Raw genomic sequence first — 16,575 nt, forward strand, 5'->3', positions numbered from 1 at the left:
GCTGGGAGCCGGCCCCTCCCCCCGCGGTCTATCTTCCCGTCGCTTTGGATTCAGTTCTCCGCCCGTCCTACCTTTCAGAAAGTGGTTGCTTTTCTGTTTCTAGAGTTGCTGTTCTTCTTCTCTTCGATCTCCCGTTGGATTTGTAGGTGTTTGCAATCTTTAGATAAGCTATCTAGCTGATCTCCCGCTGCCTGAAGTAGTCTCAGCCTGCTACTTCTCCGCCATCTTGACTCCTCCTGTCTCTTCATTTTTGTTGAAAATTGAAATTTCAAGTAATATAGTGTGGCAATTCTGGATATTAGACTTTCTCCCCTCCCCAGGGTTTATTGTTGCTGCTTATTGCAGTAGTAGTTGTTTGTTTTTGAACTTTTTTTTAAAATTTAATTTAATTTTTTTTCAGTGTTCCAAAATTCATCGTTTATGCACTACACCCAGTGCTCCATGCAATACGTGACCTCCTCAATACCCACCACCAGGTTCACCCCCATCTCCCTCCCCTCCAAAACCTTCAGTTTGTTTTTCAGAGTCCACAGTCTCTCATGTTTGGTCTCCCCCTCCAATTTCCCCCAACTCACTTCCCTTCTCCAGCTCCCAATGTCCTCCGTGTTATTCCTTATGCTCCAGAAGTAAGTGAAACCATATGATAATTGACTCTCTCTGCTTGGCTTATTTCACTCATCATAATCTCCTCCAGTCCCATCCATGCTGATACAAAAGTTGGGTATTCATCTTTTCTGATGGAGGCGTAATACTCCATTGTATATATGGACCATATTTTCTTTACCCATTCGTCTTTTGAAGGGCATCTTGGCTCTTTCCACAATTTGGTGACTGTGGCCATTTCTGCTATGAACATTGGGGTACAGATGTCTCTACTTTTCACTACATCTGTATCTTTGGAGTAAATACCCAGTAGTGCAATTGCAGAGTCATAGGGTAGCTCTATTTTTCATTTCTTAAGGAATCGTCACACTGTTTTCCAAAGTGGCTGCACCAATGTACATTCCCACCAACAGTGTAAGAGGGTTGCCCTTTCTCCACATCATCTCCAGCACTTGTTGTTTTACTATCTTGTTAATTTTGGCCATTCTAACTGGTGTAAGGTGGTATCTCAATGTGGTTTTGATTTGAATTTCCCTGATGGCTAATGACGATGAACATTTTTTCATGTGTCTGTTAGCCACTTGTATGTCTTCTTTGGAGAAGTATCTGTTCATGCCTTCTGTCCATGTCTTTGAACTTCTTAAATCAGTTCTGTGAAGTCTACATTTTTGATCTGCCTGATTAGCTTAGTGGTCAGTGAAAAGTGGACGGAAATTTCCTTAAGTATTCAGAACCACTAAGACTTCCATTCTTTGCCCATGGCCTCTGGGTGCATGTTGGAACCATTTTCAACAGTCAGCCAGGCAGTTTACAACTCTATCTTCTTTGTTGCATAGAGCCGTAGATCAACTGGAGATGAGAGCTTATGGCTTTATTAGGTTTTTCTTCCTTATGCACACACCACTAAGCATGCTCAGAGCCTTATACATGTGCATGGCCTTCTCTTTAACCAGGAATATATCTTTTCTTTTCAAAGCCTCCTATGGATAGCTCATTCTTTTGTTTCTCCTCTTAAGAATTTTGCTTACTGGGACTCCTGGGTGGCTCAGTCATTTAAGCACCTGCCTTCACCTCAGGTCATGATCCCAAGGTCCTGGGATCAAGCTCCCCATCAGAGTCCTTCCTCAGTGGGGAGTGTGCTTCTCCCTCCGTCTGCCTGCCATACCCCCTCTTGGGCTTTCATGCTCTTTTGCTCTCTTTTTCTCTGACAAGTAAATAAATAAAATTGTTGAAAAAAAAAAGAATTTTGTTTAGTATATTCTTTGCTTCACTTCATATAGCCTCAGAAAGCTTAACACAATCCTTAGGTGCTGCAAAGGAGAAGCTTTTTATCACTGGGTTAAGTTCAATTGAGACTGAATAGAAACGGGCCTATATAGTACAGTCTTCAAATAATGGCTCTGCTTTGGGAATGAAGCTTGAAAGATCTTCAGCCTGTTCTCCTTCTGCCAGTAAGGGAGTGCAGGCTTTTATTTTTTGAGGCTGATGGAGACCAGGGAGAATAGGAATAGAGTAAGTTCAGATGCCTCAAAATTCACGGTTATCAACATCCAAGCATTTTTTTGTTGACTTTTAGTTACTCCTTAGGTTGCTGCAAACCTTTGGTTAATTTTCAGAGTTCTGAAAAAAGTTGATTCTGTTTTTGTCATGTTTTTGGCTGCTTTTTTGGAGAGGTGTATTTTCAGAGCTCCTTACTCTACCATTTTTGCTGATGTTGTTCCTCATTGTGGCTTTATTTTTTGCATTTCCATTATTAATATAATGAAGTTGAGTGCCATTTAGTGTGTTTATGGCCATTTAGGTATTCTCTTTTGTGATATGCTTATTTATTTAAGTATTTGGATTGTTTGGGATTTTTTTTTTTTATTTCTTTTAAGCGTAACAGTATTCATTGTTTTTGCACCACACCCAGTGCTCCATGCAATACATGCCCTCCTTAATACCCACCACCTGGCTCCACCAACCTCCCGCCCCCTGCCCCTTCAAAACCCTCAGGTTGTTTTTCAGAGTCCATAGTCTCTCACGGGGTTTTTTTCTTGATTTACGTGCATTCTTTATACTGATAGTGTATCCTTTGTTAATATATGTTGCAAAATTTCCCACTTCAACTCTCTTAATGGTATCTTTTGTAGTCAGACTGGTCAGTATTTTCTGTTATGATTAATGCTTTTTGACCCCTATTAAAGCCACAAAGATACTTTTTAAATATGTGCTTTATTGTTTTTTTTCTTTCATATGCAAATCTGTATTCCAGTAGGAATTTTTTTTTTTTTTTAAGATTTTATTTATTTACTTGACAGAGAGAGATCACAAGTAGGCAGAGAGGCAGGCAGAGAGAGAGGAAGGGAAGCAAGCTCCCCGCCGAGCAGAGAGCCCGACGCGGGACTCGATCCCAGGACCCCGAGATCACGACCTGAGCCGAAGGCAGCGGCCCAACCCACTGAGCCACCCAGGCGCCCAGGAATTTGTTTTTGAGATAGAGTTCAACTTTCATTTTTTATGTACATACACAGTTATATAAGTTCTTTTTTTAATGAAATGCACTGCTCTACAGTACCATCTTTGTCAGATAAGAAGTCTTCATGTATGTATGCATCCATTTCTGGGCCTTCTAGTTTTTGATTGGTCTATTTGTCTATCTTCACATCCATACTACAAATATCTTGGTTACTACAGTTCTATAATAAGTCGTGATACTCAGTAAATTAAATCCTCCCACCTCATTCTTCAAGAATGTCTTAGAGTATACTTTGTCCTTTATTTTCTCATATACATTTTAGAATGAGCTTGTTAAGTTCAGGAGGAAAAAAAAAACTTGCTAGGGCTTTATATTTGGGTTGTGTTTAATTTCTCTCAATAATATAGATTGTTTTCCTCATAGATATCTTGTACATCTTCATTAAGAGTTATTTTTAAAAGCTTTTGTTTCTGGGGCGCCTGGGTGGCTCAGTGGGTTAAAGCCTCTGCCTTCGGCTCAGGTCCTGATCCCGGGGTCTTGGGATCGAGCCCCGCATCGGGGTGTCTGCTCGGGGGGAGCCTGCTTCCTCCTCTTTCTCTGCCTGCCTCTCTGCCTACTTGTGATCTCTGTCAAATTAAAAAAAAAAAAAAACTTAAAAAAAAAAAAGCTTTTGTTTCTGTTTATTGCTGGTATCTAGAATTGCAATTGATTTTTGTTCATTATTGTATTCAGGTACCCTGCTAATCTGTATATACTTTTGCTTTTCTAGATATGTAAGCATATATCTAGAGATAATGGCAGTTTTACTTTTTCTTTTCCAGTCTTACATTAAAAAAATTTTGGGGGAGTGCTTGGGTGGTTCAGTTAGTTAAGCATCCACCTTTGGCTCAGGTCACGATCCCAGGGTCTTGGGATTGAACCCTATGTTGGGTTCCCTGCTCAGCAGGAAGTCTGCTTCTCCCTCTCTCTCTGCTCTTCTACCTGCTTGTGCTTGCTCTTGTTCTCTCTCTCTCTCTCTCTCAAATAAATAAAAAGTTAAAAAAAAATTTTTTTTCTTGCTTTCACTATTTACTGCGACTTCCATATGTTGAATAGAAATATTAATAGTGGACATTCTTGACTCAAAAATGCTGAAAGTATTCAGCATTTCATCACTTAAGTATGATGTTTGTTGTAGCTGTTTTGTAGATATCTCTTATTCACATTAAGGAAGTTCCTTTTAGTCCTTATTTGCTACTTAAAAGATCTCTTGCATTAAATTTTGTAAATTTTTGACATCTGCTAAAATAATATGATTTTTCTCTTTTATAACTGTAAATATAGTAAATTTTATACCTAAGTATAATTTCTGAATTCTGTAATCCAACTGATCTTGATTTATTATTTTTTTAGATAGTCCTGGATTTTTGGGGTGAATATTTGTTGAAGAATTTTGTATTTATGTTGTTATGTGATACTGGCGTATAGTATCTCTGTCAGATTTTGGTATTGAAGCTTAATTAAATGAGTTGGGTTGTGGGTTTGTTTGTTGTTGTTGTTGTTGTTGTTTTTCATTTACCGATAGTTGGTTTTTATAAGATTGGCTTTATTTCTTTCTTAAATGTTTGGTGGAATCACTAGTGAATCCTCTAATTTCTTTGTGCTTAAATTATGATTTCAGTTTCTTTAATAGTTATGAGTCTGTTGACATTTTTTATTACTTCTTTTATCAGTGCTTTTGTTAAGCTGTCTCTAAATTTATTAACATAGCATCATGAAGTTGCCTGTACTATCCTCTGATTTTTAAAAACTGCATATAACTTACATATAGTGCCATGCTCAGATTGTAAGTGCACTGTATAATCACTTTTAGAAAATGTGTATCAAAAAAAAAAAAAGAAAAAGAAAAAGAAAATGTGTCTGAAGAACCAGAGTGCTTTCATTAGTCCAGTTGTCTGTTTAAAGTCCCATAGCATCTATACTGGTATCTTCTCTCTCTTTCTCTCTTAAAAATTCCCAAGCTTTGTGCAGTGGCAGTATCATAGCCAATGAGGTTTATCCGAGGCATGATTATTGCTAATTGAAAACTCTCTTAAAAATTCCTGACATCACTTATTGTGCCTTTTTTTCCTTTATCACCTCACCAGGAATTAAAGAAGCATCTTTTAATGTTTTTCATCCTATCAATATGTTTCTTTTCTATTTCACTAATTTGTTCTTTTTCTTCTTACTTTCCTTAATTTGTTGATTTTTTTTTCTAATTTCTTGAGATAGGTGTTTAGTTCGTAATTCTTAGTCTTTTCTAGTATATGCATTTGAAAATAATCAGATTCTGTCTCAGCAAAGGTTTGGCTGCATTCCATACATTTTATATGTAGTATTTTCCTTGTCATTTAGTACAGCATATTTCTAGTTTCCAATGTGATTTCTTCTTTGATTCATGAGTTATGTAGGAACTATTCCAAATACATGGGAATTTTCTAGATATATTGTTATTATTTTCTAGCTCAGATGCTTTATGGTTTGAGGAGTTCTTCTGTATGACTTTATGAAGTTTGTTGACCCAAATGTGATTGGTTTTGGTAAACATTTCATTTGGTTTTATATCCTGTAGATATTAGATATAGGCCATTAGGTCAAATTATGGTTTTCGGGTTTTTTTTTTTTTTAATTGTTTGTTTTTCTATTAGTTACTGAGAGAAAATTCTGTTTAAAAGATTTTTCTATATTGTGGTATCTTCCTCATCTCTGGTTTTGTCAGATTTTGTTTTATGTATTTTTAGACTATATCATTAGGTATCTGAAAAACTAATAAGTCATATATATCATACAAATGAACCTTTAATAATTTTGGGGGGTCCTGGGGTCTTAAAATGTGCTTCACCTAATATTAGTGCATCTATTCCAGTTTTCCTTTCAGTTACTGTTATGTGGTATATTGTTCTTATCCTTCTGTTTTCAGTTTTTCTCTAGCCTTATGTTTTAGTTCTATTTCTTATAAATAGCTTATATCTGTTGGTTTTTATGTTTGGAATAACAATCATTTAATTTGAACATTTAGTTCATTTATAATTAATATATTCACTGGTAAGATTGGCTTTTCTAGTATTTCTGCTTATTCCATGTGTTCTGTTTCTTTTTTCTCCTTAGTAACTTTCTTTTTAGCTTAAACTATATATATATATTTTTCTTTTTTTTAAGATTTTTGAATTTTATAATCTCTACACCCAACATAGGGCTCACACTCAACAACCCCAGGATCAAGAGTTGCATGCTCCACCAACTGAGCCAGCCGGGTGCCCCTTAAACTATATACTTTTTTTTTTTTTTTTTACAGTTTTTTAAATGATTATTTTAGAGATTATAATATGCATTTCTGAATTGCAAAGGCTAATATTAATTGGTATATTTTACCCACCTACGAGAGAGTGCATAAACATTAGCACAGTGCTTCTCAAATTTTAGCATATATACCAGATTCACTTGGAGAATTTGTTGAACCATTAATTCTTGGGTCCCATCCTCACAGCCCGATTCAGTAGGTATATGGTCTGGTACATGAACCTGCATTCCTTGCAAGCTCCTTGCTGTAGTCTGCATACCAGGTTTGAGTAATACTGGCCTTAGAACTCACTGACTCCATTTATCCTCATCCATCCTGAATGGCTGTTGCCTTGTACTTTAGATTTCTCTATATTTTAAACCCCAGAAGTATTCTCCTACAATACAAGCATTATCTATTTATAAGATTTAGATTGGCTTATATGGTGGCCTTGCATTCTTCCTGCATTTCTGGATTTCCATATAGGATCATTTACCATCTGCCTAAAGAATATCGTTTAGTTTTCCTTAGTATAAGTTTACTAGTAACAATTTTTTTTCAGTTTTTCTTGTCTGTGAGTGTTTTTATTTTACCTTCATAATTAAGTATAATCCATGTAACATAAAATTTGCCATTTTAACCATTTTTAAGTATACAGTTCAGTGGTATTAAGTACATTCACAGTGTTGTGCAGCTGTCCATCTCCAGAACTTTTTTATCATCCCAAACTGAAACTCTGTACCCATTAAACAATAGTTCTCCCTTCTTTCCTCTTCCAAGCCCCTGGCAACCTCTATTCTATTTTCTATCTGTATGAATTGGCCTATTCTAGATACTTTCAGAATCAGACAATAATTTTCCTTTTTGCACCTGGCTTATTTAACTTTGTATAACGTTTTCAAGTTTCATCCATGTCATAGCATCTATTAGAATTTCCTTCCTGTTAAGATGGAAGAATATTCCATTGTGTGTGTGTATATATATATATATATATGTACATATATATATATACACACACCATATTTTGTGTATGCATTCATCTGTTGATGGACATTTGGCTTATTTCCAGCTTTTGACTATTGTGAATAATGCCTCTGTGAACATTGGTATACAAGTATCTGTTTAAGTCCCTGCTTCATTTCTTTTGTGCATATACTCAGAGGTAGAGTTTCTGGATCATATTGGTTATTTGTGTCTTAAGACAGTGGGACATTTTATTGTGTCAAACTCAAAAGGGTTGCTGAGGAAAAAAAGCTTCAAAGCATACAGTTGGCTCAAAAACATGAGAGCTAAATCCACTTGGGATCAAGCCCCAGTTGACAAGGTGGATTCAGAGCTTCTTTTATGCAAAACTGTGAAGTATAAAAACCACACTCTACTCTTAGTTAACTTTCAAGAAGCAGTAGCAATTTTTTCCTTAGAATTACCCTTATGGAGGGAAGTCTAGGTGCAGGTTATTTGTGAGTTTTAAGCTAAAATTTTTCAAGTGCTTGTCATAGGTGGATGTTTTGAGTCTTCTAAACTTTGTGGTTTTAAAAAACATCACAAATAATCTCTTCCAGTCCTGTCCATGTTGCTATAAAAGTTGGGTATTCATCCTTTCTGATGGAGGCATAATACTCCATAGTGTATATGGACCACATCTTCCTTATCCATTTGTCCATTGAAGGGCATCTTGGTTCTTTCCACAGTTTGGCGACCGTGGCCATTGCTGCTATAATCATTGGGGTATAGATGGCTTTTCTTTTCACTACATCTGTATCTTTGGGGTAAATACCCAGTAGTGCAATTGCAGGGTCATAGGGAAGCTCTATTTTTAATTTCTTGAGGAATCTCCACACTGTTCTCCAAAGTGGCTGCACCAGCTTGCATTCCCACCAACAGTGGAAGAGGGTTCCCCTTTCTCCATATCCTCTCCAACACACGTTGTTTCCTGTTTTGCTAATTTTGGCCATTCTAACTGGTGTAAGGTGTATCTCAATGTGGTTTTAATTTGAATCTCCCTGATGGCTAGTGATGATGAACATTTGTTCATGTGTCTGATAGCCATTTGTATGTCTTCATTGGAGAAGTGTCTGTTCATATCTTCTGCCCATTTTTTGATATGATTATCTGTTTTGTGTGTGTTGAGTTTGAGGAGTTCTTTATAGATCCTGGATATTAACCTTTTGTCTGTACTGTCATTTGCAAATATCTTCTCCCATTCCATGGGTTTCCTCTTTGTTTTGTTGACTGTTTCCTTTGCTGTGCAGAAGTTGGAAGGGGAGGTGAACCATGAGAGACTATGGACTCTGAAAAACAACCTGAGGGTTTTGAAGGGGCGGGGGGTGGGAGGTTGGGGGAGCTAGGTGGTGGGTATTAAGGAGGGCATGTATTGCATGGAGCACTGGGTGTGGTGCAAAAACAATGAATTCTGTTATGCTGAAAAGAAATAAAAAACAAAAAAAAAACAAAAAAAAAACAGATAAAACAAACAAAAAAAAAGTAGGAAGCTTAAACCGCTTGCAAAAGAAGGGATGATAAATGTGAAAAAAAAGTCACAAATAAATATTTTATCTTCTCTAAGGTTTTTAATAGACCCTTTCAGTTCTAAAAATTTGTGATTGGTATGTGATATGTAATGAGTAGCTACCATCACTAATTTGCTGTGCATTCATATAAATTTCCCCCAGAACCTTAGATTGTTGTATTTTATTTCTTTTTACCAAACAGGATTTGCCCAATAACATGATCCATCAGGTGCCAATTAAATCACTCCCTCAAGAATGGCTTTGGTGTGAAACGTGGTGTGATGATGCCTCTAAGAAAAGGGCAAAAACAATAGATTTGGTAAGTTGTCTGTGGTTCTTGTCTGCAATTTAGTCCAGTGTAATTTACAACTAGATCATTATTAACATATAGAGTATTATTTAGTCTTCTTCGTAGTTATGCAGGTTGGGGACTGCAGCATGCCTTACAGTAACATCCATAGATCTCTGCTGCTTACAGCAGGCAGCCAAGTCCTCTAGTGTCTAATGGGGCTGTTTTCACTACTTAAAATCAGTAAAGTTACTACTTGTTGTCTTATGGGATTATCTCTGTGCCTTGTGATTTTACCGTAGGAACTTTCTTTTCCTGCTTTCCTGTCACTCCCCACAACTTCACAGAAGCTTTATGTGACCTACTACCACATTGCTTCTACTAATCTGTCATCTGATTCCTCAGTGTTATTCTTTTTGTTCAGTTGGGATTTATAACCTAAGAACAGGCACACCTTTGAATTCTGTATAATGTTCCGTGTCTTCAGCTTGGTTGAAGTATGCGATTTGGGTTTCCACAGTGTAATAATCCAATGACCAAAGAGCCCAAGCTAGAAGCAGCTGTTCGAATTGTCCCAGAGTGGCAGGACTACGACCAGGAGATCAAGCAGCTACAGACCCGCTTCCAGAGGGAGAAAGAGATGGGAATGCTTTATAAGGAGAAGACAATACAAGAGTCAGGCTGGGAAGGTAGGTCCAACCTTTGGTTTTAGGGAAGTACTTATCTGAGTTTCTGATTTGTGTTTATTGCAAAAACAATAGAATAATGAATAAAAGGAATCTCAGCCCTTCTGTCTTGACATCAACCAGTGTATATTTTTCTTTTTCTTTTTTAGTTGTCCTAAATGGTATGTATTAATACACTTCCTGTCCTCTTTGCTTTGCCTTTTTTCTTTCTTCTTTCTTTCTTTCTTTTTTTCTTTTTTCTTTTTTTTTTTTTTTTTTTGAGAAAAGATGCTTTAATTGAGATTATTGTTATTTAGTCTTGTGAGTTTTGTGATATAAGACAAGCAGGGAGTCTTCTGGTAGCCTGCTTGGATATGAGGCTCTAGGTTCTTACCTTCATCTAACAAGCCTGATACTATTTTGAGGATCTCTTGTCAGATTCCTTTTTTTTTTAAATTAAATCTCTCCAGGCACTAGTAAATGAACACATTTAGGATCAAGACAAAGTAGGTACTGATTTGAAAAAAGTATTTTTTCAAAGAAGCATATTGGGGTGGAGAATGGAGTGTTTGTATTTAATTTAGGCTAAGAGTAGAAGGGACTAAATCTTCATGTAATATTTTCTCTACTCTTTGTACATCTCAAATGGTATACAGTTGACAAAAATCATTAGAATACAAAAATGACCTTTTTAAAACTATTAATAAGCTGAGATCTGGATTTTTAACATATATTCAGCTCAAAAGTAATTCTAAAAAAGGAATTATAGAACATGGATCTTGTGTGATTCACCTAATCATCTTGAAGACTGTACCATGATGTATCATGGCCAAGAGATTGAATATTCAGCATAAAAATAATGGAAATTCACTAGTGAAAGCTGAAGATACATGGGTAAAGAATGTAGACATACTGTTCAAATAAGAGGAGAACACAAATAATAAGTGGAGTTGAGGAAATAATAATCACATTAAAGGAATCTGTCATTAATATAACTCCATTGAGAAAATATGCTTATTAATACTGATGATGCCATTTGTTGGGGAGACGGTGAAGAAACTGCTGTGGGTCTGCCTTGCTGAAGCTTTGTGCATTAGAACAATCCTTGTTAAAAAGCAATAAATTGGGGTGCCTGGGTGGCTTAGTTGGCTAAGTGTCTGACTCTTGATTTTGGCTCAGGTCGTGATGCCAAAGTTATAAGAGCAAGTCTAGCTGTCAGGCTCTGCTGGGTGTGGTGTGGAGCCTGCTTAAGATTCTCTCCCTTTCTTCGTGCCCCCTCCCACTCTCTCTTGCCCTCTCTCTTAAAAAAAAAAAAAAAAAAGGCAATAAATCAGCTGTCAGGAACCATTAACATGTTTATTCCCTCAGTAATTCCTTTCTTGAGAATTTACCTTAAAGAAGTAAGTCCATATAAGGAAAAAGTCATATACATGGAAAAATTTGTTATTTATAAATTTATTAAAAGCAGTTTAAACATCCAAGAATAGAGAATGGTAAATGAGCTTCACTTTTATTTAGGAAAATGTTTATATGTTATTAAGTGAAAAAAGAAAAATCCTGACTAAAAATACATGCATTTTTACCAGAAGTAAATATTTTATTTGTGAAAACAGTTCTGCTGGAGTGGGCGTATGCGGGTAGTTTTTAAAAACAAAAAGGCCTTTTAAATTTTGTTTTTGTTTTCAAAATATAATACAAGCACACCAAACCAAAGCTCCTAAAATTTAAAAAGAGGGATAAAAGGGAGGTGGGGCCATAATTAATAAGTTATAGTATTTGGAAAAAAAATCCAGTCTGTATTTTTGTAACTTGAGGATAAACCATTTTATTTTCAATTATTCTCTTTTCCCATAGGACCTCAGAAACGAGAAGAGTTATGATCTTCATTCACAGGAGGATAGGAAATTACACCATTTGAAAAACACTTTTTATATTAAATGCTAGTTTTTTTCTGATCTGTCTTTACAACTGCTGATAAACTGGCTGGGCAGGTGTGCCACACCTTTTGATTCTGAGCATTTGACTTTGACTTCTGCACACCAGTGGGCTCTGGATCTTTGGAATTAAGACTCTGTTGGATTTGTACCTCAGAGGAAGACAAGTGGCTGATCTTTTGAGACTCTGTAAAGAGCGATCTTCTAACCAGAGGGAAAATGGCAAAGGCAACTGGGAGAAAATGAGGGCTGTGGTGCCCACACCCAAGAGCACACACATGCTGAACCGCCACAGGAAGCCATCCAGGCAGAGCCGCCATGTTCTTCCTTACCTCAGTTTACTGGCAGTGGAGCTCAGTCTGCAGCTCAGTGCTGTGGTGGCAGAAGCTGTGTGGCAGAAGTCTCATCCAGGGTCCACACACCTTGAGGTTTTTGCCAGTGCCGCTCCTTTGTCCTTTTGTTCTCTTCCCCAGCGTTAGGTTCATTGTCAAGTTGGAACCCAACCAACAATCATGTGTCCTTGGGGTTGGCTCATTGCAGATTAATTTGGGGATGGGATGGGGTGGGTTGGGGTGAGGGTAGGGAAAATATCAGGAATAGGAGGACTCTAAGGTGTTCGTGGGGGAGGTGAGGAAGACAGAAATTGGCCATTCTCTTTTATAAACCATTAGTACCATGTGACTAATTTGAAATGAAAACATGATTCTTATTCCCCACCCAACCCCAGTAAACTTTTTAGGTAATTGTTTTGTAAACAATTTTTGTATTTGTGAATGTCTTTGCTTTTTCTTCCCACTTTCTAAAAAAAAAAAGTGCGTTATTGATTTCCTTAATGGATATAGCCATAGTGAGCCCCTCTGACGATCCATCTTGCAGGGCTCAGGCTCCCTCAGGAAGGTCATCGCATCATCTATCCCTCCATTCCTGGGGAAGAAGGGGGGGTTCCTCTCTCAGACCTAGGCAAAGTTGGGTTTGACTTTTCTCTGTGAAGGACTCCCAGAGCTGAGAAGAGGAGGGGTGTTGACTGTGTAATTAGTGCTTCTCTGTACACTGGTCTGTATTCTATCTTTTTAGTTTACTACTGTGGGTTGCCTTTGGTTTGCCAAAATTGCCCATGTACCACCTGTTCTGACTGCGCATAATCACATTTCAACATTAGCCCTTTAGTCACTGCTTTTAGTGTTTTTACTTTAGCAGCCCAGAATAGCCCTTCTGGAGTAGCCTCTCCTGGTGAGTAGGCAATGCTGGGAGGCGCCCACAGGGAGTCTTCTGGTGTTTTGTTGGCCTGCATGGGCGTAAGGCTCTAGGTCCTTCCCTGCATCTGCTCAGGCTGCAAGGTGTGGCAGCAAGAGCACTCCCATGGACTGCACCTCCTTCCAGTGTAAACTGCTTTCGTCTCTAATATTTTGCCTCCTTTTGAAAAATGTGAGGAAGGACTACAGATGAATAGCTGAATCCTCACCCTTCCACATCAGGGAACAATGTTTTGCAGTCTTTTTTAAAAATCAAAGTCTTATGACAAATATTAAATAATTAATTTTTTCCATATTCACATAAGCAAAAGTTAGCTTAGGAGTCAGTCTGAAGGAGCTTTTCAGTTTGCTTTTGTAATTAAAAATTGGGAAGAGGGGAATGCAAAAGATTTTTAGATAAATTTATCCAAGTCTAAAAATTCCCTCAGAATCATTGCTGTTGACAAGTCTGTAGCTTGAGTTTTCCTTGCCCTGCTGCTCACCTGGTCAGAGCAACTGAAGGGATAGACTCAATGAGAGCAAAAAACATTTGCTCAGCTTCATCTTAGATTTAAGTATGCCTTCAGAGAGGCTTCTGCTGCCGCAGCTTTGGTTTACAACTATAAAAGGAATTGTGCATTTTCTGAGTTTATTTTCTGGGAGATTGAACAAGAAATACTGAAGGCATTCAGGTATGCTTTTTAAATGCTGATTCCCGTGGGACATGGAACAGGTCACCTTTCTTCATGTCTTTCCACCAAGTGTTTTATGCATATTCCATGTGAGGAAGGTACAGTGTGAAATCTGTTCTCTGTGTAGTATGTGTGTCCTCACTGCCCTTACCCATCACCACCCTAAACATAAGTCTTACCAATAGCTGGATCTATGTAAGACCCATTTGCTTTTTAAGTAGTCTAGGGCCTTCCTTCTCTTGGTTCCTGTGTCATTAGCATCTGTCAGGATGAACCTCTAATGCCCTAGGAAATAATAATACCACTAAAATTTAGTCTTGGTCAGCTTTGTCTGTGTCTCTACTATGTGAAAGCAAATTGTGACTGAAAAGATAGTTTTGTTTTTTTTTTTCCAAGAAGCAAGAGCTGATTGCACTGAAACACTCAAGCTTCTGGAAACTATTCACAGTGCATTGTTTTTAACCATCATTTATTTATATGTAATGGAGTTTTTTTTGGTCTCATCATGCCATAATAGAAAATTTTCTTTCTGAATCAGTGCCAGAGTAATGTAAAATAATGTGACATGTCAGAGTGACATGCAGCAGTGTGAATTTTTATGTTCTATGAACAGTGGTATTTGAGATCAAAACCCATGCACACAACCTGCTGCTGGAGCTGTAGGGACATGATTGTGTTTTTTTTTTAAATTGTACTCAATATTTATCACACTCAGAATGATGACACATTGGTTTTCCATAAGGTTGGTAAAGTGTAGAATCTCAAAATGTGGCATTTCAAATGGAAACATACAGATATTTGCCTATCTGCTACACACATATGCCTCATGGTAGGCCCGTGTGTTGTGTGAACTCAGCTCGTGGGAGAGCAAAGATTATTAATAGAAATCATTTCCAGGAATGGAGCTTAATGAACTTTGCTGTCCTCAAGTCCTCATATGAACCACGTTGAGGCTCTGCTTGAATGAACAACCTTTGCCTGGTTGCAGGGACTCAGTCCCCGAATGAAGGGCTGAAAGCTAGGGATGGCATTGCAGTTTTCAGAAGAGACTGGCCAAGTAATAGGAAGGAAATCCCAGTTTCCTTTAGCTGGGAGTTATACTAGAGGGACATCATAATTTGCAATAAGTCAGACACCGCTCTCCTTGCAACAAGTAAAATTATTCTCCTTACCCACATCTACCCTAGGAGTAAATTTGGGTACTTAAAAGCAGTCCTTTTCTAAAATTGTCATGAGTGATTAAAAGAAATAATTCAACTCGAGTTACAAGGGAATTTCTAGTGCATTTTTAAAATATAATGTTAGTGCTATGGCATCAAATTTCATGGAAATGGAAATGTTTTGGTAAAGTCACCTAATGGAAACTGTTGGCAACAACAAATGGAAGGTGGATTGTGTGCAAAATTATTTAAATATCTATTCCAGTGTGTAATTTCAATAATTTTTTAAGTATTTGATTTTATGGGGATATTTTTTTGGGATGATGAGTTAAAAATAGCTATCGTGTCTAGTTTGGTGGGATGACATTTTTTTTTACTTCAATTCATGTTTTCCCTGCTTGATGTAGTGGGGGAAGATCTCAGTCATGACTTTGGTAATTACCTGATTGAATTCAAGCTAATTAGACTTCATTAACTCAGGTTGTGATTGATATTTCAAACTCTCTGGAGGATACCAGTTTTCTTTCATTTGGTATTTGATCTCTTGATCTAATACAGAAATGACACTTCTGGGTAGCTGTGAGTTACTGCATAGAGTAGTAGATCTCTTCAGGGTGCCATCGAGTGCTGACAGTTTATAAAAAGAAACCACAAAATCAGCTTCAAGCAGCTGCATGCTCCCCAAAAGTAGTGCATTAAGTTTAAACTCCCTGATAATGATTTTCCAAGCAAGAGGCTATCTCCTGAGTCTTAAATTACCTAGCAACACAGAGGCCAAATGTGGAAGATTTAAGAGGAAACAAGTTAGGTTGTGAGCTAAAACTATCCCACCTGTAATTTATGCATTGCCTTACTTGTCCCCATTTAGATTTCCAGAGACGGGGCATAATTTCTCTTCAAAATAAAAGTAGCAAAATCTAAGTCAGCAATTTGAGAAAAAGATTATCAAGTATATTTTCCCACCAGTTATACTTGGTAATAACAAGGTAAACCTAGAAAAAAAAGTGTTAGAGTTTTTAAAGAAAGTTATGTATTAGAAAACCTTTTTTATAACTATTTTGTTTTACTGTAATCCTGTTCCATCAAATGCAGCATAGGTCCAGGTGCTGCCCCTTGCTTGGGAACAAGCACTGGGGCTCTAAATGTCTGCAGAGCCCTCTGCACCTGAAGTAAACTGAGAATGAATTTCCTGGTACTGTAATGAAAATAAGATCTGCTCAACACAATAAACTTTTCCTTGTCTTCTTTAATACCATCTGGTTAGTCATTCAGCTTTTATGTTTAGGAAGGACATAATCATTAGAACTCAAAGTTCCACCCTTTCATGTGACAGAAGAAGCAGGCTTAGACAGGAATGAGAGCTTTACCTGAATGTCTCCTCTGGTGTTGGAGCTGGGTCCAGTTGCTGTCAATTCTCTGGATTCTCACAATAAAACCTATGCCTCTTCAAGGTCTCCAACCTTGGGGAACTGCCACAGGGGGGTATTGAAGGCAAGCTGCCCTAGGAAGGCTAACTGTAACAAGAAGGATGGCATAGAATTTGAACATTTTGCACATTCTTTGAACTCCTACTTGGGCTATACTTGAAGATATGGTTCTTGACATTCAGATGCTCATTGGACACTGCAAGCTAGTGTAATGAGTGATCTTGCTGAGGTGGAGGTCAGGGAGTGGGACCTAGTGGCTGTGACACGCAACAGAGGGCACCTAAGTTGGAAGAGAGGACGGATT

At 37.5% G+C, this 16,575-nt stretch overlaps 1 protein-coding gene across 2 annotated transcripts in view; it reads left to right on the forward strand.

The window, feature by feature from the left end:
- LOC111160848 (UDP-glucose glycoprotein glucosyltransferase 1) overlaps window positions 1-16,091 on the forward strand; it is a 134,241-nt gene extending 118,150 nt beyond the window's left edge. For both annotated transcript variants that reach the window (XM_022524236.1, XM_022524237.1), the window contains 3 exons: window positions 9,075-9,191; window positions 9,682-9,850; window positions 11,681-16,091. In XM_022524236.1, coding sequence (XP_022379944.1) covers window positions 9,075-9,191; window positions 9,682-9,850; window positions 11,681-11,706 — 312 coding nt within the window. In that variant the 3' untranslated portion in view covers window positions 11,707-16,091. The remainder of the gene's footprint in view (window positions 1-9,074; window positions 9,192-9,681; window positions 9,851-11,680) is intronic.
- Window positions 16,092-16,575: the final 484 nt, after the last annotated feature.

The sequence above is a fragment of the Enhydra lutris genome, unplaced genomic scaffold (assembly GCF_002288905.1).
Source record: "Enhydra lutris kenyoni isolate GAN:26980312 unplaced genomic scaffold, ASM228890v2 scaffoldscaffold78, whole genome shotgun sequence".
Lineage (NCBI taxonomy): Eukaryota > Metazoa > Chordata > Mammalia > Carnivora > Mustelidae > Enhydra > Enhydra lutris.